Source organism: Zootoca vivipara, chromosome 16 (assembly GCF_965207765.1).
Source record: "Zootoca vivipara chromosome 16, rZooViv2.hap1.1, whole genome shotgun sequence".
NCBI lineage: Eukaryota > Metazoa > Chordata > Lepidosauria > Squamata > Lacertidae > Zootoca > Zootoca vivipara.
In genome coordinates, this window is record NC_142599.1 from 26085300 (window position 1) to 26113063 (window position 27764).

Sequence of the window (27764 nt, forward strand, 5' to 3'; positions counted from 1 at the left end):
GTGGTGTAGTGGTTAGAGTGTTGGCCTAGAACCTTGGGAGGCCAGGGTTCAAATTCCCACTTGCCCATGAAACTTTCTGGGCCACCTTGAGCCTATACTAACCTACCTCACAGGGTTCTTGTGGGGATCAAATGAGGAGAGGGGGAGAGCCATGTATACCACCTTAAACTCCTTAGAAAAAGGTGTGATATAAATGCAGTAAACAAATACATTTCCCTGCCTTAGGTGGAGAGTCCAGACATTGATTCTGGTTCCTTCTGCATGCACAGCATGTGTCCTTCCACACAGCCTTTCTCTACACCAGGACACTAGCTAAGGACGTGGAAATTTCACACAACCCTTGCACCAAATAGTTGGAGATCAGAGCACAAAAAGTACTTGTGTGTGTGTTTGTGTCTTACGCTAATTATATTCTCACCCAACATATTTTGGCTTGCATAAAATGGGAGAGCCGTTACCTAGCGCTTCTAGGTTAGATACACTAACCCAGCTGGTGCCATTTCCCTGAGCCAAATGGTCAAAACAAAGTGCAAGGTCTGGTGGATGGTGATTGTTATTAAAGCGCAGAATTCACACACAGCCCCAAACTTGTCAGATCTCTCCCCAGGGCAATTTCTAATCCCCACCCCTAAAGTTCTGTCCCTTTGCTCAGGTGGAGTTTATCCATGCAGAGGGTCATCCATTGTGGGTGTTCCTAGACCAGGAATCCTCTGGGTTTTGGGAAAGGACCTGGCTGTTTCCCCTCCTCACTTCCGGACGAAGACCCCTGCTCCTCAGAGAGGCTGTTGCTTCTCCATCTCCCCCAGGGTTGCCGTGGGCCACCTGGAAGTGTGGCCTGGCTGAGGTTCCCCTGCTCGGGCCTCCATTCACGATGAGCATAGGTGGTGTTGGGAGTGGAGCTGGTGAAGATCCAGAGGGGCTTGGTGACGGGGCTGGCCGCAGGGTTGGCTCCAGAAGGATTCTTTACAACGATCAGGCGCCCCAATGTGAAGCTGTCTGTCCTGCGGAGCAACAGTCAAGGTTAGCCACATTTGAAACACTAGGGCTCAGTCTAGGGCAGGCTTCCTCAAACTCAGCCCTCCAGATGTTTTTGGCCTACAACTCCCATGATCCCTAGCTAGCAGGACCAGTGGTCAAGGATGATGGGAATTGTAGTCTCAAAACATCTTGAGGGCCGAGTTTGAGGAAGCCTGGTCTAGGGGGTCCCCCTAAAACTGTTTCACAAGCTTTATTTAGGTGGTCTGAAGGATGGCAACAGCAGTGGCTGTTCCATAGTTCTTGGAACCTAGTGGTTTAGAAGATGAGCAGGGTGAGATGCAGGAAGAGGCACTTCAAAAGGAGTGGAGAGGATTATCAGCTTGGAGGTGAGTGGTGTAGGCTTGAGGTTCTGGGGGAGAGGCACTTCTATAGCTCCCAGAATTTATTTATTTTTAGGGGTGGAGGGGCCTTGATGGTTTAAAGTGTTATTGTAGTGCTCTAAATGTATGCTACAAATGCGCCTTGTGTATAATACCCCAAATGGTAGGTGACCGAGGACGGCCTCGGTCCAGTATACCTGAAGGAGCGTCTCCACCCGTGTTGCTCAGGCCGGACACTGAGGTCCAGCGCGAGGGCCTTCTGGCAGCTCCCTCTCTGCGAGCAGCCAAGTTACAGGGAACCAGGCAGAGGGCCTTCTCGGTAGTGGCACCCGCCCTGTGGAACGCCCTCCCACCAGATGTCAAAGAGAAAAACAACTACCAGACTTTTAGAGGACATCTGAAGGCAGCCCTGTTTAGGGAAGCTTTTAATGTTTAAGAAATTATTGTATTTTAATACTTCTGTTGGAAGCCGCCCAGCGTGGCTGGGGAAACCCAGCCAGATGGGTGGGGTATAAATAAACTATTATTATTATTATTATTTATTCCTGGTTGCAATTCAGAGGTCTGCGCTGATCCTAGTCCAAGAAGCATGCTAGCCCACATTGGCCCTTGCATTGATTTACCTGTGCTTTTTGCGTGCATTGTCCTGTTCCAGCTCTCTCTGCTTCTCCACGCTCTGATGGTGCAGCCACAACACCAGTGCAAACAGCGTCATCAGCACCAGGCCCATCGTGAACACGAGGCTGATCCCCACTGCGAGGGAGGTGGTGCCATGTGAGGCTGGAATACAGCAAAGGAAACAGGATGAGAGAATGGCCACTCACAGCGCCCATCAGCCCCGTTATCCCTGCTGGCTGAGACTGATGGGAAATGTAGTCGAGAGCATTTGGAGGGCACCACGTTGGGGAAGGCTGGCTGAAGACCGCCGTCTTGCCCCTAGCTACAGCCAAGCCTAGTAGGGTTTCTAGATCTCAAGGAGGACAGAGTTAACAGTTGTACGGAAGAGGTAACTGGGAATGGTCCTAAACTCTGGGAGAGTGGAACTTCCCCACCTTATTGCAGGAAAAAGATGGGGGGCCTTTGGATAGCGGCAACAGAGCTTCAACTGGGAGCCTGCCTGATCCATAGCTCTGTCTGCAATCTTAACTCCACTTACCTGTGCAGAGCTAACACCCGAGATGCATATATTTTAGGACCTATTCCAAACGGCTTTTAAGAATTGTGTTTAAATTGTCGTCACCCACCCCGGGTTGAAGGGCAGGTAATAAATTGTAATAACAACACCAATAATAATTGATAATATAGGCAAGTACATCGGGGGGGGGGAGTCCTAGGCATATTCAAAGATGGACGCCTTGGTGCAATGAAGCCATGCCATGTGAATCTCCTGGATCTGCAGCTGAGGGCACCAGCTTAGACCCCGGCCCTTTCCAGACCCTGGCGATACTCACTGACGTGAACACGCAGCTCCAGGACGCAGGAGGTGGAGCCCAGCATGTTGGAGGCCGTGCAGCGGTAAAGGCCCGAGGCCTGCGTCGTCAGGTTTTGCAAGGTCAGGAGGGCACGCTTGCCATCTGCCCAACGAGAGGGCCGGAGCCGGAGGAGAAAGGGGAAATTAGCAATGGGAAGTAACTCCTCCCCAACCCCAACCCCAATCACAATCAGCATAGGACCCTCATCTGTATTACATGAATGTGAGCAGGAGTTGACCCGCCACTGCGTCCCCTTAGGAGAATTCTTCAAAGCTTGGCTGAGATGAATGGGTGTCAAAAGATGCATTCTTGTTCCCGGAATAATGAGGCAGTGGGAAGTTTGTGTGTATGTGTGTGTTAAGAACAAGGGAGGATCCGTAGCCTAGATTGGATAAACCCTTGGATTCAGCACTTTGGGACGTTTCGTCTTCCAAATCAGGCTTCCTTAGCTTGCTGCCCTCCTGATGCTTTTATAGTCCACAATTCCCATCAACCCCCGGCTGGCATGGTCGGGGCTGGGGGTGTATTGGAGCTGCAGTACAAAATCCCTGTGTGGTGCTGCTCTAAATTGATTTTTAATAGAGTTAGACAACTAATAATCATCACAACAACAAAAATATTGTTGCTTAGAAGTTAATAGCTGCTGATCCACCAATACGAGATCCCGTTTTTTAAGTGTATTTGGGCTGGCCAGTTTTACCATATCGAAGTTTTCCCAACTCACCTGGCTGGATGCCACATCATCCTCGAACGGAGAACAATATCTTCCCCATTCCTTATTAAAATTTTGGTCTTCCTGATTGTTATTGGCCCAGAGATGGGAAAGAAGATAGAGTCCCTACCCGAGAAGAATGGCAGATTAACTTGACGGATTATGCTGAAATGGCTAAAATGGCTGGAAGAATCAGAAATCGGGGAGACCAAAATTTTGATAAAGACCGGGGGAAAGTTATATTTTATCTTACAAACCATTGCAAACAGCTAAAATATTGTAGTTTAATGGTGAATTTTGGACACAATGGAGAGGTAAACGATTTGGATTATTATAAAAGATGCAGGAGGAAATTATTGACAATAGGACCCACAAAGGCGAGGAAGGAGATTCTTTGGAATCATGTTTTTATGTTGTATGTTATGATGATGATGATGATGATGGTGATGATGATAATAATAATAATAATAATAATACTTTTATTATTTATACCCCATCCATCTGGCTGGGTTTCCCCAGCCACTCTGGGCGGCTTCCAGCAGAAATATTAAAATACAATAATTTATTAAACATTAAAGCTTCCCTAAATAGGGGTGCTCTGTTGGGTATGTGATTGTAAAATTTTAATCTGAAAAACCAAATAAATAAATTTTAAAAAGAAAAGAATGGGGAACAATAGGCCAAGAAAAAGGGCCTGCGTTTGAGAGAGCTGTGGGCAAGAGTTTGGGACTGATGCTGGAAGCTGGAGACTCAGAAATATGTGCTCTGTGCTGTACCTGGGGGCTCCCCTGGAAACCTAATGGGGAAGCTATATTTGTTGGGGCGTTAATGCTGCGAGTCCCTCCCTCCTATGCTGGGGTTTGCATTTTTGTGAGAATTAAACCATGCACCTTAAAGATACCACCATCTCTCTTCATTCCAAGGAAACTGAACCTGGGTATGCACAGGAACCCCTGGAGAATCTTGCAGCCTGGCCGTTAGGGTGCATGCAACAATATATAACATCCCTTCGCAAACCTTAAATCAAATAAAAGTCCTCCTATCATTTTGCTGCTTGCCCTACTCGTACTGGGACCAGCAGCTGTTGAACACCGCCTCTCTCGGCTTCTTGTTACCTTCAAAACTCATCATCAGAGGTTGCGCATCTGGTGGGATCTTCTCCCAGGTGAACGTGGGGGTGGGCATCCCTTCATCCACGGTGCACGAGAACTGGAGGCTTCCGCCCTCCTCGCTGTCGCCCTCGCTGGAGCACATGGGACGAGAGGGAGGCACTGGGGGAGGGACACAGAATAAGAGGAAGTCCAGTTCAGACTCACAAGCCCCATTTCTTCAGAGAGGACGATTCTCGCTTTTAAAATACTCAAATATTTTAAAGATGACAATAATGAAATCGTTCCAAATGAAGATTATGTAGAGGCCTGGCAATATTTAGAATTTTTTTTTAAAAAAAAGGTAATGAAAACCAAATGTTTGATATGCTAACTAGAATAAAAGCCCAAAGTAATATTACAGATGGCGCACATGCCGCTTGCTTTTGTTTTGAAATTCGTTATCTAAACATTAACCAACCATTAGCGTTTTTCAATTGATTTGTTCGTTTTGATAACTTCCAGGAAAATGCTGGTTTGATCAGGAGCTGTAGTATCCTATTTTTCCTAACCAGCCTGTGATTTGGGAGTGAGGAGTTGCACAAATTCTAACAATAGCAAGTAAATTAAATAATAAATTGATATTAACAGTTTATACCTCAGGTATCCCATAAGATTTTTCTTTGAATTTGGTTGGTTGGGAAAAAAATTATCCTGTTATTTCTTTAATTTTGTCTAAGATTATGTTCCAGGAAACTTGTTAACGCTAAGACGAGACCAAAGTATATAAATTAACATCTGCATGAGTAGAATTACATCTCTGGCATTTACTACTGGCATTGGGATAGATCTTGTGAAATCTGCAAGGGCTGAGACACCGCAGAAATATATTATATTATGAAGATACCTCACTTGCAAATGACTACAGATTAGTCATGGGAGTGAAGTCAGAAAGCAAGGAGACCCACGGTAGATGGAGCCTAAGCAAATAATAGATGGAGCCAACTGAGGCCACATTCATGACATAATAATAATAATAATAATAATAATAATAATAATAATAATAATAATAATAATAATAATTTATTATTTATACCCTGCCCATCTGGCCGGGTTCCCCCAGCCACTCTGGGCGGCTTCCAACAAAATACTAAAATACAGAAATCCATCAAACATTAAAAGCTTCCCTAAACAGGGCTGCCTTAAGATGCCTTCTAAAGGTCTGGTAATTGTTATTCTCTTTGACCTCTGGTGGGGGCATTCCACAGAGTGGGCGCCACTACCGAGAAGGCCCTCTGCCTGGTTCCCTGTAACTTGGCTTCTCGTAGCGAGGGAACCGCCAGAAGGCCCTCGGCGCTGGATCTCAGTGTCCGGGCAGAACGATTGGGGGGAGGAGACGCTCCTTCAGTTATACTGGACCGAGGCCATACTGGACATACATTTAAAGCATTGTGATACCACTTTAAACAGTCATATCTTCCTCCAGTGAATCTTGGGAGCTATAGTATGTTGAGAGCAGATCCCTATTCCCCTTATGGTGCTACAGTTCCCAGAGTTCCCTGTGAGGAGGGGTTGATTGTTAAACCATTCTGGGAGCTGTAGCTCTGGGAGGGGAATTGCGATTGCCTAACAGCTCTTAGCACCTTTAGCAAACTATACTTCCTAGGATTCTTTGGGAGAAGAACGTGGTCTAATTTGAGTTTTATCTACAAGGGCAACACTGAAACAAAAGAGGAGGAAGCAGGTGCCCAGAGGCACCCACTGGGCTGCCTGTGAGAAAGAGGGCAGGTGGGTTTGGAGGAGCAGAGGTTGGTGAGTTTCCCTAATGGACCAGCCTCCACTGAATCCGTCCCTTGGGTACGTTCTTCAACAGCCAAGCCCGAGTATCTTCAGGGACCAGTTAATTTATAACTTTCTCCATTTCTTTTTAGAGGGAGGTATTCTAGCATCACGATTAGCTACCCAGGTATAAATTTCACCAAAAGGTTTTATTGAAGAGGGTCAGGTGATAAATCATTAGATTTAGATTAACTGGCATCACGGCAGAACCGGCAGAACACGGTTCCTCCCCACATCTGAGATGTTTGGCTCCTAGTACGTTTCCGAGCACAATTCAAAGTGTCGGTGCTGACCTTTAAAGCCCTAAAGGGCCTCGGCCCAGTATACCCAAAGGAGCATCTCCACCCACATCGCTGGACACTGAGGTCCAGCTCCGAGGGCCTTCTGGTGGTTCCCTCACTGCGAGAAGTGAAGTTACAGGGAACCAGGCAGAGGGCCTTCTCAGTAGTGGCACCTGCCCTGTGGAATGCCCTCCTATCTGATTACAAGGAAATAAACAACTACTATCTGACTTTTAGAAGACACCTGAAGGGGAAATTTTTAGTGTCTGATGTTTTACCATTTTCTATGTGCTGTAAGTCGCCCAGAGTGGCTGGGGAAACCCAGCTAGATGGGCGGGGTAATTATTATTATTATTATTATTATTATTATTATTATTATTAGAGACAAGCCTAGCCTTGTGCTTGTGAGGGAGCTGAGAATGAAGGATGTGGGAGCAGCCATACCAAAAACAGTGAGCTGGATGACCCCGATGTTGGGCGTGGCAGCGTCTGGAGGGTTCATCACGCTGCACTGGTACCTGCCACTGTCCGAGCTCCGTGTGTCGTTCAAGATGATGGTGGCACTCTTGGTGGGCGAGAAAGCAAAGCCCACCCGGCCTGTGTACTGGGAGATGCTCTCCACCACCTCACCTTGCTCATAGGCAAGGACCTGCAGAGCAGAGGAATGGTCAAGTGAGATGACGGTCCAAGGATGCTCAAAGCGAGAGATGACAGTGAAGTTAAGAGGACACTACATTGAGGCAGTTTCAAGGTGGGCAGGTGAGTGAAAGTCTAGACTCTCTGTTTGGTTGTGCTGGGCCTTGGCTTTCTTGGGCACCTGTTACAGGACTTAAACTACCTTTTGTTTAGGATGTTGCTTGTCAATGGATTGCCTGGGTCAGGAATATCCCAGACCCTGAGATTTTATGGCCCAAACCTGAGAGCTAGAGTGGCCCCTGGTGATTCTGCACTCCCTCCCACCAGTGAACCCTGGAGACGGAGGTTAATTGGGAGAGGCGAGGAGGGAAGACCGTGGAGAGCCCGTGCTATAATTTTCAGCTGGCTCCTACCAAGCTGAAGCTTGCAAACTGCATGCATAATAAAAGTTTTTTTTTTAAAGGCACTGTTGCCCACCTGGAGATTCAAGCCGTCCCACCTGAAGGGGGCTAGGCAAACCTGGAGATTTCAGGTCAGGTCTGGCAACCCTACCAAGGCTGATTGGCAGATCTTTCATCAAAGGGGACCTAATGGTTAGGAAACAGTTGGCAATTTCTCTGGAGAGTGATTTGAATGTCTCAGGTTGGAAGAGGCAGTTTTGGAACAGAAACGGGGAGATAAATCCAGAGGCTGGAAGAGCATCTTGGAGACATTGATCCTGCTGTCTGGAGATGTGGTGTATGTACTTCGAAGGAATGCGTAAATACTGCAAAATACTGGCTAGGAGCAACTTGTGGTCTCAAGCATCTGGAGAGCTTCAGGTTGGCGCGTGCTGCTCTAACCACTAGATGACACTGCCTCTCCTTTTGGCACGATGAGAATTAGAGTTCTAATATTCCAAGGGCCACCATCAGCCTCGGAGCCATCATGGTGAGATTCAAGTCTTTGCCCTCAAAGATGTATGTTAGAACGATATCACAGGCACCTGAAACCTCGGGGCAGAAGGACTGCAAATTCCAAAACGGGTGAGTTGGGGGAATGACACACCCCCCCCCCCGACAGCTTGATCTCACCTGCTGAGGGCGGTTGGGGTCCGCAGATGGAATGATGGTCCATATGATATTGAGGTGGTTCAAGGGTGCTGTGGTGCGGAAAGAGCATGGCAGGAGGGCACTCCCTCCCTGCACAACCTGGATGCTATCAGCTACCACGGAGACCTTCACAGCCCCTGAGACTGAGAGAGAGAGAGAGAAGGAGGCTCAGGGATGCTCAGAAATGGACCTTTCCGCTGCCCCTGGGCCTTGCTGGCATTTGGGATGTCTTGGATAGAAGGCTAGACTACACGAGGCTTGATCTGAACATTTATCCCTCTCTCCTAACAATAGAACTCGTGGGCATCCAATGAAGCTGAATGTTGGAAGGGTCAGGACAGACGAAAGAAAGTCCTTCTTCGCGGAGAGCACACGGTTAAACTGTGGAACTCCTTCCCACAGGAGGCAGGGATGGCCACTGGCTTGGATGGCTTTAAAAGAGGATGGGATCCCCAATGTCTCAACAATTGCAACTGATCTGTAAAAATGCTATGAGAGACACTGCTCATGTCTTTGTAAACTGAGAAAACCTTTAATAAAAAATAATAATAATAAAAAAGAGAGGATGGGACAAATTGACAGAGAAGGACATCAATAGCTGCCAGCCATGATGGAGAGACTATGCTTGGGTCCTCCTTGAAGGTTTCCCACTGTAAGAACAGGATCCTGGACTGGAAGGGCGGTTGGTTGAATCCAGCATCCTCGTCTTACGATTCAGCAAGGCCCTTTTAAAGTTATTAAGTAGCCTTCGCCAACCTGGTGCCCTTTGGGTTTTTGGCATGGTGGTCGGGACTAATGGTCATTCTGGTTCAAACAACACCAGAATAACATCTGGCTGGCGAAGGTTGTGTTTAAAGATCTGGAATTTACACCACTCTCAACTTTGTACATTTAAAGTTTATCATTCCCCCGCCTTTTCCCCTCCTTTTTTTCTCAAGCCTGAATTCAGTAATCATTAGTTCCTGCAAGAAAAGAGACTTATTGGGGACAAGGCCTATAACTGGATGTTATAAAGGGACAGCAATGAGACACCTCTGGTCTTCCAGATGTTGTTGGACATATTGGGGACAACAAATAAAAAAAACTTTTGGCACCGTGGCATCACAGTGGAAGAAAAGTTTGGATTTGATATCCCACTTTATCACTACCCGAAGGAGTCTCAAAGCGGCTAACATTCTCCTTTCCCTTCCTCTCCCACAACAAACACTCTGTGAGGTGAGTGGGGCTGAGAGACTTCAGAGAAGTGTGACTAGCCCAAGGTCACCCAGCAGCTGCATGTGGAGGAGCGGGGAAGCGAACCCGGTTCCCCAGATTATGAGTCTACCACACTGGCTCTGTGGAAGACCCACAGGCGAAGCCAATGAGGGGGAAATGTAAATGGATTTTTTTTAAAAAAAAATGACAGTGGGGGTCTCCTTGGGGGCAACAGAATGCCTTTTTTGGGAGAGGGCAGATACAGCTCATCCCCTTCTCTTGAAGACCCACTTTAGAGATGGTGCCAAGGGGAGTCTGGGTTGGAATGAGCCATGGGAGACTCTGCTCCTGAACTTTTCACTTCCTTCCTCCAAAGGCCTGAGCATTGAGTGGCTGGATGGGGTGGGGGTGGGGTGGTGGCGACGGCTTTTTACTGAACAATGGGCCTGTGTGTCCCCCTCCCAAGGGACCTCTCTCTCTCTTTGCCTCTCTCCTTCCCCCAGGCGAAGTGCGAAGGCATTGCGGTGAATGGGAACTGTCCCCGGGTTGAATTCTCAGGCTAGATAATTAATTGGAGCTGCCTGAAACAGTGACATCTCCTCAAGGTAATTGGTGATAATTGAGAAGGACCAGGTGATGTCATGGGACGTGCCTGAGAGACGGCGGTGAGAGCCTTTGGGTGCTGAGGCAGCTTCCATTAAACCCCCCTCCCCAATCTCCGAGCAACCTGTTTTCAAAGATAGCAGTTGGCACCAGTTCCTTGGCAGCAACTTCCTATCCCCCTCACCCCACAGACCCTCCTGAGTGCTGAAATCAGCAGAGGGGGCCCTCTTGGTAGTTCTACCACCCTCATATGCTCAGGGGGTGGGGGTGGCTCAAGCAGAGAGAGCCTTCTCTGTGGTGGCCCCTAAGCTGTGTGTGGCACCTTCACAGCTTTCAACAAATGGATTCTGAGTATGAGGGGGGGGAAACCCACCAGTCACAACAACCAATTGTTTCTCCGTGACTATACTGTTGGTAAAAATAAGGGGCGTGGGTTGGATTGGGGCCACAGTGGCAGGGATGGGCCTTTTTTTAACAAACCATTATTGTTCTACTGTTTTCCCACTGTACCAACCCTCCCAAGCTGCTAATTGGTATGGATGAGGAAGCAAGGCTTCCATAGGGTAAAGGCTTAACCCTGAATTTTCTCAGTACCGTGGCCCTGATCCAAATCTGCCACCCTTTAAAATTTTTTAAAATGCTATCAGGACTACAACCTTGGCTGTAAGCCAGCCCCCAGCCCCAACACTGTAAAACCAAGGTGATACCCACCGCACCATTTATTTTAAGCACTCCTATTCCACAATATTGCATTTATGCATTTATTTATTCATTTAATTACGCCCCACCTTTTCTCCAGGACTCAAGGCAACTCAAGGGCGGGGAACGCACACAGATAAAATACCCATAGCTAAAAACATAAAAGATTATAGCTGAAAAGTAATGGAACTATGATTCCAACAGTGTAAAGAAACATCTATTAAAATACAGCCCGGGGAGGGGGGGGGAGAGAGATAATACAACATGCTATTAGCAATCATGGCTTCCCCCTAAGAATCCTGAGAACTATAGTTTGTTAAGGGGGTGCTGACCTTTCAGACCTATAGATCATAGCACCCTCTGTGCCTGTTAAAAGTGCTTTAAATGGTTTGGATGTGACACAAGCGGAATGGAAGAGGACCCCAAAAATTTTCCTAGCTCGGTCTGCCTGCCAAGTTTGGTTTGTTCCCCCCAGTGAGGCTGTTTCTCTTCCCCCTGCTGAACCCCTGGAAAGAAAGAAAAAAACCACCTCCCTTGTTTTGCACCATCCCTGTTGCCTGGTACCTGTTACACAGCCAAGGAGAATCCACCAGCCAGGTAGAGCTCTGGCCCAGTGCTTGCCCTTCTTTCCAGGGCTCATTGCTCTGCAGCAGTCAGCTCAGTCCACCAGCGTAGCTCATTTGGTGCCTTCTGCCAGCCTGAAACCCTTGAAACACCCTCCCCCCCCCCACAACTCACCCCTTCTCTCTCTCTACCTCCCTCCCCCCGCTTTTCTCTATTCGCCCATCCTTCTTTGGCCAGAGACTCAAAACCTGCTTAGTCTGCCTGGGCTATCCCTCCAACGGCAACTGACAGGCATTTAAACTGTAGGCTCCTTGGGGCAAAGAATGGCCTCTTTTCCCAAGTTAGGTGTATCCCTCTGGCATGGTGCTTTTAAAAAAACAGAACCAAAGGATTATATTTACAGTGGAGCCTCGGTTTATGAACACCTCGGTTTACAAATTTTCGGTTTACGAATACCGCGGACCCATCTGGAACGGATTACAGTAATTCACTTTCCATTACTTTCAATGGGAAAGTTCGCTTCGGTTTATGAACGCTTCAGTTTATGAACAGACTTCCGGAACCAATTACACCCATGCTTCGGGTTAAGTACGCTTCAGGTTGAGTACTCCGCGGACCCGTCTGGAATGGATTAATCCACTTTCCATTACTTTCAATGGGAAAGTTCGCTTCAGTTTATGAACGCTTCAGTTTATGAACAGACTTCCGGAACCAATTGTGTTCATAAACCGAGGTACCACTGTAGTTATTTCATAACCTTTATATACTGCTTGATTGAATAAAAAACCCCAACAGCTCTCTAATACAGTTTACGGAAAGAATAAAACGAAATTATCAGTAGAAACAGCTATGGGAAACATTCCAAAAAAAAAGTAATTAAAACCAGTGGCAAACTAGAAACAGGTTAAAATGCATGTCAACAATCTATGAATCTGGGCAGATTTGGCTTAACAAAAGCACTTTAAGCAGGGAGCCGAAAAGAGTATTTTGACAGTACTCTTCTGATGTCAGCAGGCAGGGGACTCCAAAGTTTGGGTGCTGTCATGCTAAAAATTCACTTTCTTACTTGATTTTTTATAGGGCTGCCTATGTCCAGTTCCTTCCGGACATTACCAGGATTTCAAAGGCAGGGGGGAAAGCTCAACATTTTGGGGGTGTCTTGGTTTTTACTTTTTGAAATATGACAACCCTAATTTCTTACAAATGCAGAATGAGTACAGTATTAGTTTCTGCCGCCATGCTGCTGGAAAAGGATAACAATTCTGGAGGGATAGTTGGTGCTAGTCTGCAGCAACTTCAAAAAACGGGAGGGGGGTAGATTTTGTATCACCTGAAAGCATATTTATCATGGCATAAACCTGCCTTTCTGAGCCCTGGCCAGTATGGCTGTTTTCTCAGAATAAAAGTGGCAGCTCTTTTGTGGGCTTGGTGTAGCTCCCCTTGGAGGGCTATGGCTCAGGGATAGAGCATCTGTTTTGCATGTCCCATGTTGAGTCTGTGGCATCTTGAGGTGGAGATGATACCTGTCTGAAACCATTGAAAGCTGCTACCAGTCAGTGTAGGGAACATTGGGCTAAATGTACCAGTGATCTGACCTGGTATCGGGCTGTATTTTGTGTTCCTATGCTTTGTTTTGTTTAAAGCAAGAGGTCTCCAGCTTCTTCTAATCTAGCTGATCTTCAGGGCATAGTAGTGTTAAAGGGATTTTTTGAGGGGTCAGTCTAGATCAGGCATAGGCAACCTTGGCTCTCCAGATGTTTTGGAACTACAACTCCCATGATCCCTAGCTAACAGGGCCCAGTGGTCAGGGATCATGGGAGTTGTAGTTCCAAAACATCTGGAGAGCCAAGGTAGGTTGCCTATGCCTGGTCTAGATGCTATCCAGGGATACCTTCTAAGTCTGTGATCCTGTATCCAGCAAGGTTTAGAATCTAGCAGAATAGGCTGCTAAACCAGCCCAACCAGTCCCTTTGTTAAGGTAATGGCCTTAGCTGACCAGTTAAGTATGAAAATAATAATAATACTAACAGCAACAATTTTATTATCTGACTTGGTTGCCCTGGCCACTCTGGGTGACTTCCAACAAATATAAAATGTGCAAGGGATTACCATAGAGACAAGGATGCCACATCATCCTAGGTAGGGTTGTGTATGGAAGAATGGTGTGTGTGTGTGAGTTTGGGGGTTGATGCTGGAAGCTGCAGATACAGAGCCGTTACTGTCTCGCCAGAGTGGTGCATGCTCTAGTTATCTCCCGCTTGGACTAGGTACTGCAATGCGCTCTACGTGGGGCTACCTTTGAAGGTGACCCAGAAACTACAACTAATCCAGAATGCGGCCACTAGACTGGTGACTGGGAGCGGCCACCGGGACCATATAACACCGGTCTTGAAAGACCTACATTGGCTCCCAGTATGTTTCCAAGCACAATTCAAAGTGTTGGTGTTGACCTTTAAAGCCCTAAATGGCCTCGGTCCAGTATACCTGAAGGAGCGTCTCCACCCCCATTGTTCTGCCCAGACACTAAGGTCCAGCGCCAAGGGCCTTCTGGCGGTTCCCTCATTGCGAGAAGCAAAGCTATAGGGAACCAGGCAGAGGGCCTTCTCGGTAGTGGCACCCACCCTGTGGAATGCCCTCTCATCAGATGTCAGAGATAAACAACTACCTGACATTTAGAAGACATCTGAAGGCAGCCCTGTTCAGGGAAGTTTTAAATGTGTGACATTTTAATGTGTTTTAAATCTTTGTTGGAAGCCGCCCAGGAGCTGGGGGGGGGGGAAATGAATGAATGAATGAATGAATAAATAAATAAATAAATAATGCTCTGTGGTGGACTCAAAGTTATGTCTTGGAGCTTCCTTGGAAACCCTAGTGGGGAAGCAAGATCTGTTAGTGCAGGCACCCCTGGAGCATCTTGTATTGCCAGTACTTTGAAAACCTTGATAAACAAATGCTTAGAAAAGAAAGAAAGCAGAGAGGAGGTTGGCAATGAGCCGCCACCTACGAGGGCTGCGGATTTGGCCCACGGTTTCATTTTTCACAGTGGCCTGTGACTGACAGTAGCCACCAGAGGGCAGCAAGTCCCAATTGATAGATTCCAAGAGTAAATTCAAATTCTTCACCAAATTGGATTTTAAGCTAAACATGAATACCATGGGTGGGGGAATTAAGTCCCTTTGGAGTGGTCTTTCTGATGCAAATTCCAGGCACCTCCCCCCCCCCCCAATCCAGAGTGGGGCAGCAGTAGGGGTGGAGGGTTACTTTAAGATTCCCACACCTGTGAGGCTCCAAACCTGAATAGTCCTCCTCCTGGCTGAATTTGCTATTAACCTAAAATACTTGCAATGCAATCTCAAAGATTTGGGAAAGAGACCTTTTAGAAAAGTCAGCATACAAATCATGGATTTCTATAGACCAGTATTTAAAAAAACGCCTCCCTTTGGTTTGGTGGTTACTCACTTTATTTCATAAAATTTATACATACACTGCTTGATTGTAACAAACAAAACATCAAGCTGCTTTACAAAAAGAATAAAGCAATAAAATTATTGGTAGAGACAGCTATCAACAACCATTTAAAACTTTCAAAAATTTAAAACCACCACTAAACTGAAAACAGATTAAAATACAAATCTACATTGTTGTTGACACATGTCGTTCGAAATCTGCTAGACAGAGCCAGACATGGTAACAGTGGGTGTCCTGCCCCCACCCCCAATAATCCTGGATACACCTATGAAAAGCAAGCTTTTGGAAAATACTGTACTTGAATATGAATGCACACACACACTTGGAGCAATATCCTAAACTCTAGGGCTAGGTGAAAATATTTTCATAATTTATTTTTTTGCTCCTGGTTGGGGTAAGGATCAGGGCGCCTGGATTTTTGAAACCCTCGTCCACATCTGCTTCATAAGGAAACAAAACAAGAGTTGTCTCACCTTTGCACATTTAACCCCCCCCCCGGGTTTCCCCAAATAATCCTGGGAACTGTAGCTCCCCCCCTTCACTATGCTACAATTCCCAGCACTCATGACAAACTACAGCTCGCAGGATTGCTTGAAGGAAGTCATGCGCTCTAAATGCGCGTTGGATGCACTTTGCAGGCGTGGTGTGGACCTGCCCCAAAGCGGGTGGGGTGGGGGTTGAATCCTGCATTTCCTTTGCTACCTTGCAGGAGGGAAAGCCCTGATTGACGATGCTGGGGGGTGGGGGGGTGGGCGTGGAAAGGATGGCGCTCTCCCCTCCCACGCAAACTCCAAGGAGGAGGGCGGGGCGAGTCTTTTCCACGCCCCCTCCGGAGCGCCTTTCCTTGCGGAGCGCCTCACCTGTGCGGGCGGGGCGGGGAGTCGGGGACGGGCGTCCCGCTCAGCCAATCCGGGAGGGGCTCCTGCTCACCTGGGTGCCGCTGCGCTCCGGTCTTGCTCAGTCGGTTGCGCAGCGGAGGAGGCAATGGCGGTGGCGGCGATGGGCTGGCTTTGGTGGGGCTGCTTCTTCGCCGGGCTGTGTGAGTAGGCAAAGGGAGTGGGTGCAAGTGGGGGGCTGGGGGCTGGAAGGAACTTCCCAGGTGAGTGGGTCTGGAAGGAGATTTGGGGCAGCCTCCCAGGTGGGGCTCAGGACCAGAGGAAGCGGCCTTATACTTGCAGCCAGACCTTGGGGTCCATCTCGCTCCATATTGTCGACACTGACTGGCAGCGGCTCTCGGGAGTTTCAGGCAGAAAGTGGACCCGGAAACTGGCAAAAAATCTTTTTTAAAAATATAGTTTTCTAGTCCTTACCCTGACCATTTTCCTCTTTCTCCACTCCCAGCCATTTTCTGCTGGTGACCTCTTTGGTTGTAAGGATGAAATTTCTTAAATGTTAAGTCTTTCTCTCCCCTTCCTCCCCCTGGCAAAAAACCCAGCAAGTACACTTCCTTGCCTGTGGGTTGTGTAACAGATTGGGCAGACCTTGGAAAGGGGAAGCAAGCAGAGTTCCTGCCAAGCCCTCTCTGGCTCAAGCCAACACCTCACATTTCCCAGAATTGCTTATTTCCCCCCCCCCCCCACCATGGTTCATTGCAGGTCGTGCCAGCCATCTTCTCTGACTGTTTACTCAGGAGTAAGAGCCACTCCTGTTTTGAGTGGGGTGCTCTCTCAACACCTCAGTTTGCAGCCTGAGACAGGGAAATTGTATTTAAAGCATTTGTGTTGATCCCCTTTTGTAGGTGGGAAAGAAGTCTGTGTAGTTTTGTTAAATACACAGTGCGACCTTCCTTTCCGTTATCTTCTCCAGAGGGATAGGTGTGTGAGTTTGTACCAGTGCAAGCAAAGGATCCTGGGAACTGCAGTTCCAGGAGATAGAAACTACAGATCCTAGAATTATTTGGCGGATACCACGTGCTTTAAATGTACGATGTCGTGGGTGTGCTCCAAGAGATTTGTGGCACCTTAAAGAGTCACACCTTTTGTTACGGTGCTTAGCTTTTGGGGACCACGGTTCACCTCAGTGCATGGTGTGTGATCCTCAGATATACGGATGTAAAGAGGAGAAAAATAAATGTTGGATTTAAATAGCTGTGGAATATAAAAAATAGTTTGTGACAATTCAGTGAGCGCTTGAATGCAGACAAAAGGACCCTTTATAGGGCAGCAGTAGCTGATCATCGCAACATCATATTAGCAATCCTGAGTAAACATAAGGTGAACCTTTGACTGCTTTTTTCCTTCAACCTATGTCCTAATAACAGAGGGTCATGCTCTAGGGATCTGATAAAGTATTCCCAAGTCAACAAAAACTTTTATACAGTACTGTAATAAAACGGCCAAATTTTTTAAAAAGCACTAGACTCTTTGTTGTATCTCTTCCTCTTTTTGCCTTTCTGTGGTCCTTTATCTTTCATTTATTTGTTTTTTGGGTCTATAGAAACTGTACCTTTTTAATATTAATTCAGCTCAATTACTCACACAGTTGCCCATTTCATTTTTTTGGCTTCAGATAAATGGACGGATAGTTTACATAGAGCCGAGTTCGTGTTTAGATAGTGATGCCATGTGAGTTTGTAGAACTTCAATTGTAAACTTACAAAGGTGTTTTGCTTTTTCTCTCTTGGTTGCTGAAGCCTTAAAATGGTGGTTGCCCTGCCGTGCTTCCAATGGGAGAGAATTTACCGATATTTCCTTGTTGAATCATTGTTTGAAAGATAGACTCACTGTCCCTTTCGTTCTCCTCTGTGCTGGTACATGTACAAATTCCTTATCTTTAATTCTCGAAGGGCATCGGTTGGCCTTGGGAGAGGTTTGGAGGAGTAGATTGCTTTGCTACTCCTGGTGTGTGGTGTTGGCACCAAAATGTACTGTTTTCTTCCCAAGCTGTCTATTGCTAATTTCTTTCGCAGGCTGGAATTGCAGATACAACAGGTCTGTCTTGGCTTAGTATGTACAGCCCTGAATTTTATACTCTTTTCCTTCTTGACAAAATGATTGTCAGGAGGAGGTGTAAAGGCAAGCAGAATCATGTTTCTGTGTTCGTTTAAACCACACCCTGGGATTTAATGAGCGGTGAGCTGGCAGGGTGCCCCATGCCCTGATCTATTCATTTCAAGCTACCCAAACAGGTCCATCTTGCGCTGGGCTTTAAAAGCTTTTAATAAAGGCGTGATCTGTTCTGAGGACCTGATGCCTGTTATCTGTTGGCTCAGAGGCTCCTGAGTGCTTTTCCAGCAGGTGTGTGTATGTGTGGCATAGTTATTGACCAAAAAAGAGAGAGGAAGGGATCAACGATCAGTTTTAGAAGCAATCAGGGGGATGCTGGTAAAGTTTCTGTATATTCTGGTTGGGGAGATGCTGGAAAGGCGAAAGCAGAGGGCTCTCTTAAATCTGGAAGAGATGAGGTGTGGGAATTGAGAATTATTTCTTGAATGCTGCTTTTTGGATTAGGTTGCAAGGTGTTGCTATTGTCCTTAACAACTTGAGACTGAATTAGCTGTGAGATCGCCTTGCCCCATATATGCTCATGCGATTCCTTCAGTCTGCCGAACTGGCGCTGCTACAGGTGCTACATAATACCCTTTCTGCATTTGTAAGAAATCAATCTTTTACTGCAGCACCACCCACACTTTGGAACTCCCAGCCTATTGACATCAGGTAGGGTCCTTCCTGCACCTGCTACAAGCATCTTTGTTTACACATGCCTACCCAGATACGTAAAGGGACCCAGGTGGCGCTGTGGGCTAAACCACAGAGCCTAGGGCTTGCTGATCAGAAGGTCGGTGGTTCGAATCCCTGTGACGGGGTGAGCTCCCGTTGCTTGGTCCCAGCTCCTGCCAACCTAGCAGTTCGAAAGCACGTCAAAATGCAAGTAGATAAATAGGAACTGCTACAGCGGGAAGGTAAATGGCGTTTCCATGTGCTGCTCTGGTTTGCCAGAAGCGGCTTTGTCATGCTGGCCACATGACCTGGAAGCTATATGCCGGCTCCCTCGGCCAATAATGCGAGATGAGCGCGCAACCCCAGAGTCGGTCACGACCGGACCTAATGGTCAGGGGTCCCTTTACCTTTACCCAGATACGTAGAATCATGATATGTTTTTAGTTCATCGCTGATTTTAACCTTTTGAGTGTTTTATTTGATTTTACAAATAGTTTAATTGATTGATTCTTTTTGTAACCTGCTTTGGGGTTGTTGTTTTTTAAACAATCAGGCAGTATACAAATTCTGTGAAATAAAAATAATTAAGTAAACTAAACATATAATCCTCAATCTGGGGTTGCAGGCAGGGAATCAATTAAAAACTTTCGGAGTAGTTTAAGATAATCAGAAATCCTACAATGATCTTTTATTAAAAAGGAACACACAAGCGGCATCATAGAAAAGGTAAAAATATAACAGCAATAAAATGGTTCTGCAACCAACAGTTGCTTGTGATAAAGTTTAAGGTATTGGGAAACTAAAAAAGGCTGGGGCAACTGAAAGAGTCTTTTGCTGGCCTCCAGAGTAGGCCGCAGGCTGGGGAATGTTACTCCATAATCAGGGTGATTGCCAGAAGCGAATAGGTCTGTTCTCGGATGGCTCTGAAGGCCAGGAAAATGTGGAGCGAGGGCTCTAGGAAACAACTTCAACACTTGCCCAGAACTACTAGAAGCCAGTGGAGTTGTTTTAGACTGGCAGAATGTGTCCTTTCCACCAGTCTGTGTCAACAGCTGCATTTTAAGTTCGCTGGTGATTCTGAGTAGACCTTAAAGGCAGCCCCTCATGAGGTGCCTTCCAGAGAGAGAAACAAGTAATTGATATTATTTTTACAGGAAGTTTTCTAAAGACTTTGGGGTACCATACTCTGCCTGGCAATGAAGCCCGTCCATCTTTTGTTTTACTATTAGGTGTAATGTTAATCTGTGGGAACCAGTGTGGTGTACTGTTTAGTGTTTGGACCAGGATCTGGGAGACCAGGGTTCTAATTCCCACTCGACCATGAAACTCACAGGGTGACTTGGGCCCATTTCCCTGCTGCTCAGCCCAAACCCTACCTCACAGGGTTGTTGTGGCGGTAAAATGAGGAGGAGGAAAAGCCATGTAGGCCACCACCTACATGAAATAAACAAGGAAATAATCACAGAATTGTAGAGTTTGAGGGGATCCGAAGAGTCATCTAGTCCAGCCCCCGCAATGAATGTTAAAATATAAAACAAAGCAGTCTGATGATTCATGCATTGAAAGAGAAACGCAGTGTGCATGTGGGTAGGTAAAAATGGCCAGGTATACATGACCTCAGCAAGCCTCATGGCAACCCTATGAGGTCAGCCAGTTCACTAAGGCCATTGTCCCAACCCACTTGCCTTCTCAATATCCCTTCCTGTCCTTGGAGGTGTGGCCCTCTCTGCTGGTGATGGGCAAAGGATTCTTCAGAAGGAGTGAAAACCTGTTTGGGAGACTAGGCTATTATTTCCAGTGGCTCATGTTGGGATAGATCCTTTCTGTCCTTTACAGAGGAAGGGAGTCTTTTTCTTAAAAGTCTTTTTAATATATGACTCGGAAGAGTGTTTTAGGTGTTTCCACAGTATGGCTCACTCATTCTTTAGTCAGGCAGCACGACCGTTTTCTGGGGTTGTGTAGGATGAATGCAAAACTACAGGGGGTCAATCTGCACTAGCCTGGTGCTCCCAGTTGTTTTGGGCTGCAGCCCCCAGCCAGCTTGGCCCTTTTGGACTACAGTTCCCATCATCCTCCCCTTCCCCTTAGGAGGTGGTCTAAAGAAGTTGTTGCTGGCAGGGTTTGGTGGGTGATGTAGTCTTATAAAACGTCTGGAGGGCCCCAGGGTAGGCAAAGGCTGATGTAGGGCATTTGCTCTGTTTATAGTTGAATTTCTGCCATATCTAGTGGTTTTCTGCATCTTGGAGAGTGGAGAAAAATTGGTGCCCAAGATTATGTTTGGGGACAGAGTGTGGAGTTGCATTTAGAACATAATATAAGAAGAGATTGCTGGATGAGGCCAGTGGCACATCTAGCTAGCATCCTGTTCTCACAGTGGTCAACCAGATGTCTCAGTGGGACCTGTTTGTCCCACAAACAGGGCCCAAGCACAAGAGCAAATATCCCGTCATGCCATTTCCAGCAACTGGGACTCAGAGCCTGGCCATTGTGTCGTTAGCCTCTCCTCTCCTCTCCATGAATTTGTGTAATCCTCTTCTAAATCCATCCAGGTTGGCGGCAATCACTGCCTCCTGCGGAAGTGAGTTTCATAGAATTACGTTATTGCGTCCTGAATCTTCCAACATTCAGCATCGTTGGATGTTCACAGAGAGAAAAAAAAATCTTTTCTTCAATTTCTCAATGTTGTGATAAACATAACTTCTAACTCACCTTTTCTCTAAACTAAAAAGTCCCAAATACAGTACTGCAACCTTTCCTCATAGAACAGTTGCATTTCCCAGATTGTGACTGAACTCAGCCTTTCTCTTCTTCTTCTTCCTTGCTGGTCCAAGAGGCTGGATATATTTTAAATAAATAAATAGCCTGGGTTGGACTGTTTAACGCCATGGATTAATTATCTACCAAGCTCCGCTGTTGCAATTGTGTCTGGGGAGGGTTGTTTGTTTTTTACACAGAGAAGGATCTCTCTCTCCCCCCCCCCCCCTTGTGGGCTGGATCACTCATCAAATATTTGAGCTGGTTGGACCATCATCTAAGACAGCCCATCTCACCTACCCAATACAGCAGGCACGTCCAACTCCCAAGAGACTGCAATCTACTCCCAGTATAAAATAACTGCCAGTGATCTACCCATTGTCATTGGAGGGAGGAGGAGAGTGAGTTTCTTAGGGAGGATTGTCCAGAGTTGTTGAGCTTTTTCTTTTGGGGTGGGGGGGAGGAATGAGAAAAGACGTTCACCACAAACAGCAACGATCACTATTGCACACAGCACCACAGGCGGGGACATTACTTGCCCACGATCAACCACAATAACGCGTGATCTACCAGGGACATATAGGAGAGCTACCTGTCGATCGCGGTTGACCGTGGACGTTGCTGCAATACAGCATCCTGCACTATACATTTCTAGAACAGTATCATGTCACTTTAAACACAAAGAACCCTAAGAAATGTAGTCAAAACAAATAATAATAATAATAATAATAATAATCCTTCAAGTAGCACCTTAGAAACCAACTAAGTTTGTCATTGGTATGAGCTTTTGTGTGCATGCAAACTTGTATATCAGACCAACACGGCTACCTACCTGTACCTAAGAAATGTAGTTTGTTAAGTTTGCTGAGGGTTGTTCCCCTCCCAGCGCTACAGTTCCCAGTGTTCCCTTGGTGGAGGGGTTGATTAGTTAACCCACTCTGGGAATTGCAGCTCATTCTGCGGCCACAGCCACAACGTATGTTTAAAGCACATGGTTTCTTCTTAAGAATCCTGAGAGCTGTAGCTTACCTCTCAAAGAGCTGCGATTTGAAGCGTCTTTTAAAAACTACAGTTCCCAGGATTCTTGCTGGGGGGGGAACAGGGGCTATGTGCTTTAAATGTATGGTGTGGATGTGATTTAAGGAAGAAAAATATCTCTCTATGAAAGTACTTGTTACAGGCAGCTAGCTGTGTTGGTCTGACGTAGTCGAAACCAAAAATAAAATAAAAATCCTTTCAGTAGCACCTTAAACGGTAAAGGGACCCCTGACCATTAGGTGTCCAGTCGTGACCGACTCTGGCCGAGGGAGCCGGCATATAGCTTCCAGGTCATGTGGCCAGCATGACAAAGCCGCTTCTGGCAAACCAGAGCAGCACATGGAAACACCATTTACCTTCCCGCTGTAGCAGTTCCTATTTATCTACTTGCATTTTGACGTGCTTTTGAACTGCTAGGTTGGCAGGAGCTGGGACCAAGCAACGGGAGCTCACCCTGTCACAGGGATTCGAACCGCCACCTTCTGATCAGCAAGCCCTAGGCTCAGTAGTTTAACCACAGCGCCACCTGGGTCCTCAGTAGCACCTTAGAGACCAACTAAGTTTGTCATTGGTATGAGCTTTTGTGTGCATGCACGAAAATGGACATAAATCTGACATCAGGAATCACAAGACAGAGAAACCAGTTGGAGAACACTTCAATCTCCCAGGACATTCTATACAAGATCTCAAAGTAGCTGTCTTATTATTGAAAAATTTCAGAAACAGACTGGAAAGAGAAGTTGCTGAATTGCAAATCATTACCAAGCTTAAAACCATGGAGAGACCTGGACCTGGCCTGAATAAAGATATTGGATTCTTATCTCATTATACATGATAAAGCTATCTTTAGCCATCTCACCCCTTGCTTTTTCCTGCAAAACCAATTGCAGTTAACAGTCGTTGTCAACAGGTTTACCACTCCTGTCAGCCAATCACCCATTCCCACCACCCTTCTTAGTAATACCCCTCCCCACCTTCTGACTATACTTAAGGGTCTGGTGACTTCTGTTTCAGTGTATCTGAAGAAGTGTGCATGCTCACGAAAGCTCATACCTATGACAAACTTAGTTGGTCTCTAAGGTGCTACTGGAAGGAATTTTTTATTATTTTTTGTTGTCTCCATTTCCCCCCTAACAATGTAAATAGCCTCAGGTGTATTCTCCCCCCCACACACTTTCAATTCAAATTTGTAAGGGCTAGCTAGCTGACTGATCTTCCACTGGATCTGGCCTTAGTAGCCAAAGGACCTTCCAGCTGAGTTAACATTGTTTATGTTCCTCCCTTCCCTTTAGGGATCTTTCCTTCCCATTTGGATTCAGAGTTGTTTCTGCTGTTTCCTGGTGCTTTTAATGGGTGTTGAGTACCATACATACGATCCGGGGGGGGGGGGATTACATTCTGGGGGTGCCGCATATGCACAAAAATGTGTAGAATGATAATTGAACCCGGCACTTTAATTGACTATGAAAGGCAGAATAAACCCTTTTTTCCAAACCTCAGTGACTCTCAGTGCTTCTAATGCCATGAAAGCATGAGGGTGCGACTCTATAAAGTCGCTGGACTCTAAAAAGTCACTGTCGGAAGGAGTTTTAAACTCTGGGGAAACTGGTTTTGAAGGCTTAAATGAGTACTCCAAGAAGTCCTGTCAGGGCACAGGGATTGCCTCATTTTTTCCCGCTGCTTTGGTCCTGGCTAATTTAAAAATATTCAGCTCACTAAAGGAAGGGTTTGTAGGGAAGCAGAGATGGTTAATGGGGAACCTATCTTGCTGGATTCCAGCTCCCATCATTCCTGACCATGCTGGTCCTCATCCCTGAGGTAAATCAAAACCCTACCCATAGGAGTTACCATCCAGTTTCCAGCTGAACACCTGCTGGCAGCTACAAATGTACACTAAATGAAGTTGTCTATATTACAAAGAGGACACCTTTTTTGTTTCAATGACATTTCCCCCCCTCATTCTAAAATAGTTATACCTTGCCTCTCTGGGGGAAATGCTGCCTCAAGATGGCTGACAAAGCCTTAAGTCGGCCTTTATCAACCTGACACCCTTCAGCAGCGTTAGAAACTCAGATATACTGTATAAGCTAGGTGCCAAATGGCTCCTTAAAGCAGGGTTACAGTCTCCAAAACGGAATGTCTAGTGGCCATTTTGGGACCAAACGGCTCAAAAGTCGTATTTTTCAATAGGGCTTTCTGGTTCCTGAAATTCGTTATGATTGTGCAGATAAAATATCATGGATGGAATTCTACAGGATGTGTTGTGTTAGTATGTGAAAACAGGCAAGGTCCAAGGATCCACCTCCAGATAGTGGAGACATTAGGCACCATCCTGGCGCCTGGGCATCTTCCCTACGTCAGAAGTGGCCGATAGCCAGGTGCAAAATGCGCCTGGCAAATTTCGTATGCTGCCCTCCAGATGCTTTAAACCGCAGTTCCCATCAGCCCCAGTCATCAGCGGAGCTGTAGGCCAAAAATGTACTCCCATCCCCCTTAAAGCCAGTTACTGACATAGTTTTCTATGTCTCATCCCTCTTTGGAAATGTCTCAGTTCTTTCGCCACAGCTATTTCTTTGTGACAGGGAGTTCCGTAGTTCGTTTTTTTTTTTCTCAGGATGAGTACAGGCATTGACTCTGGAGGTATGGTGACTCGGCTGCCCCATTTTAAGCAGATCCAAAGGCTCTAAAATAGAATAGCCCGGCCTCAATGTTGTCAACACATGGGCTACTCTCCTACTATGAGATGAGGAGCAAAGCAGCTGCAAACTTTTTTTCTGGGATCTTGCACGCTTGCTTGTTCATGTTAAGCCATAATTTGGCTTGGCATTACAGTACCTGTGAACCAGGTCACTGTCTCTAATAACACAGCAGCTCTTCCAAGGTTGCTTTGCCAGACTTTTTTTTACCAGAGACCTTTTTAGCTGGAGATGCTGATGACAGTACAGTGGTACCTCTGGTTAAGAATTTAATTCGTTCCGGAGGTCCGTTCTTAACCTGAAACTGTTCTTAACCTGAGGTACCACTTTGGCTAATGGGGCCTCCCGCCACTGCCGCGCGATTTCTGCTCTCATCCTGAAGCAAAGTTCTTAACCTGAGGTACTATTTCTGGGTTAGCGGAGTCTGTCACCTGAAGTGTCTGTAACCCGAGGTACCACTGTATCTGCAATAAAGCAAGTTCTCTTACTACTGAACTTGTGCCTCGCCCTAAATTCCTCACTTCCCCTTAACCCTAGATAGATGGAAGGAGCAAGCTGCAAACCATATTCAAATACTTGACTGTAGGATTTCAACTTAGGTGGTATAATCCTTGCTGTTGTCTCTCAGTTTAATCTCTGCGCTAATATCTGATGTTGGTTCTCCAAACTGGGCTTTTTACACCTGCCCCAGTGAATTTGCAAGACTGTGGGTGTCCTTCCCTTGCAGAAAAGCAGCAGAGGCTCCTGTTTCACAATCTTGTGAGTTAATAGGTAGCTCTTTTCTGCCTCTTCCTCCACAGTGGCCAGGTCCAAAGTTAAGCAGCTGCGGGGAAATGGCTGCTGTATCATAAAATCCCCTTCTAGGGCTTAAGGTCCACTAGTGCCACAAATCACTTCCAAAAGTCGTCTGAGTTTTGCGGCTTAGAAGGATGGGGAGTTGTTTATGTGCTACAACTGACTTGACATGCATCTACATGGTTTTAAACTTACTTCCTATCACATTGGCATTCCACCTTTCCTCCAGGGACCAAAAGGGTCCTCCCACAAACCATTTTCTCCTGTTAGGTTCGGCTGAGAGATAGCAACTGCCGAAAGGTCACCCCAGTGAGCTTCCTGGCTGGCCTGGCCTCCCAGATCCTGGGCCAACCGCAAAACCGCATGACTTTTGAAGCAAGGGAGACAATTTGTGATAGGGATGGGTGGATTTAGAGCAACATGGCCCAGCTTCAGACTTCTTGTTTCTGGAATCTCGGTGGGACCACCAGTTTCAAAACTGAAATTGGCACCCTCTGAATCCCTGGGCAGTTCAGGCGTGGCTTTTTGTGGGGTGCTGAGTCACGAGAAAGTGCTGCACAGCTTTCTTTGCGGGAATCCCCAGTGACCACCAGTGTGTGGTTTCCTTAAAATGAAGCAGTCTACCTTCTATTCACTTCGTTTGGGACCCCTCAATGGGCGAAGGGGTTACAGGCTTCTGCTTGCAGATTCTCCCCTGGAAATGAGTGTTTGCAGTTTGCAGTTGTGGAATTACTGAGATAATTTTATCTGTGGAATAGATTGCTTTTTTTGGACCTTGTTTTGCCAGAAGTCCTTTTCCCTTCCCTCTTTTAGAACTAAAGCATCAGACAGAGTTACAAGGCTGTGAATGTGTGTGCCCTTCAAATGGCAACAGAGATTCACTGGTTGTCCACTGACTTCTTTATTCTGTTAAGAATGTTTGATTTTGGAGAACAGGGTCTCCATTGTGTGCTATTTGCTTGCCTTAAAACCAAACTTAAATTTACACACACACACACACACACCCCTCCCCCCCCCAAAAAAAAAACCAGAGCAGGATACATGGGTGCAATGCAACAGAGCAAAATATTTTGAAAACTAGGAGTGTTATGTGTTTCTAAGAGTAAGGAAGACCAAGAACATAACTAATGCCGTTTGGTGAGATTTAATTTATTAGGTGTGTAAGAAACCCTCCAGTATTCCTCTGATGAAAATAAGGACGCGGGTGGCGCTATGGTCTAAACCACAGAGCCTAGGGCTTGCCGATCAGAAGGTCGGCGGTTCAAATCCCCACGACAGGGTGAGCTCCCGTTGCTTGGTCCCAGCTCCTGCCAACTAGCAGTTCAAAAGCACATCAAAGTGCAAGTAGATAAATAGGTACCGCTCCGGCGGGAAGGTAAACGGCGTTTCCGTGTGCTGCTCTGGTTTTGCCAGAAGCGGCTTTGTCATGCTGGCCACATGACCCGGAAGCTGTACGCTGGCTCCCTTGGCCAGTAAAGCGAGATGAGCGCAGCAACCCAGAGTCGTCTGTGACTGGATCTAACTGTCAGGGGTCCCTTTACCTTTACCTTATCCCATAATAATAGTAATAATTTATTTATTTATGGGGTTGCCCCACCCACTCTAGGTGGCTAAAATACACACACACACACACACACACACACACAGAGAGAGAGAGAGAGAGAGAGTGAAAAACTTCCCTATACAGGGCTGCCTTCAGATGTCTTCTAAAGGTATAGTTACTTCTCTCCCTTGGCTTGGGGTCGCATAACCCAATACTCCCCAACATTTCTCTGGTGAAGACAGGGATGTCCAGCAGGACATTCTGGGATCAAATC

The 27764-nt window shown here is 46.5% G+C and overlaps 2 protein-coding genes across 3 annotated transcripts in view; one reads left to right on the forward strand and one right to left on the reverse strand.

Moving 5' to 3' along the window:
• Positions 1–535: 535 nt before the first annotated feature.
• LOC118075884 (immunoglobulin superfamily member 11-like) lies at positions 536–11613 on the reverse strand. Its single transcript, XM_088659687.1, has 7 exons — positions 11538–11613; positions 8460–8620; positions 7195–7399; positions 4658–4813; positions 2810–2932; positions 1982–2138; positions 536–1001 (listed from the first exon to the last, which is right to left on the reverse strand). Exons 1-7 carry the CDS (start codon positions 11611–11613, stop codon positions 695–697), a joined length of 1185 nt encoding a protein of 394 aa, XP_088515813.1. The 3' UTR covers positions 536–694.
• A 4366-nt stretch (positions 11614–15979) lies between these two features.
• F11R (F11 receptor) overlaps positions 15980–27764 on the forward strand; it is a 31629-nt gene continuing 19844 nt past the window's right edge. For both annotated transcript variants that reach the window (XM_060269935.2, XM_088659688.1), the window contains exon 1: positions 15980–16044. In XM_060269935.2, coding sequence (XP_060125918.1) covers positions 15990–16044 — 55 coding nt within the window. In that variant the 5' untranslated portion in view covers positions 15980–15989. The remainder of the gene's footprint in view (positions 16045–27764) is intronic.

Coding starts and splice junctions, on each gene's coding strand:
- LOC118075884 (XM_088659687.1), bottom strand. CDS start 11,613: ATGAGCCCTGGAAAGAAGGGCAAGCACTGGGCCAGAGCTCTACCTGGC. Junction 8,621..11,537: donor TCTCCTTGGCTGTGTAACAG/GTACCAGGCAAC, acceptor TCTCTCTCTCAG/TCTCAGGGGCTGTGAAGGTC. Junction 1,002..1,981: donor AATGCACGCAAAAAGCACAG/GTAAATCAATGC, acceptor GTTGCTCCGCAG/GACAGACAGCTTCACATTGG.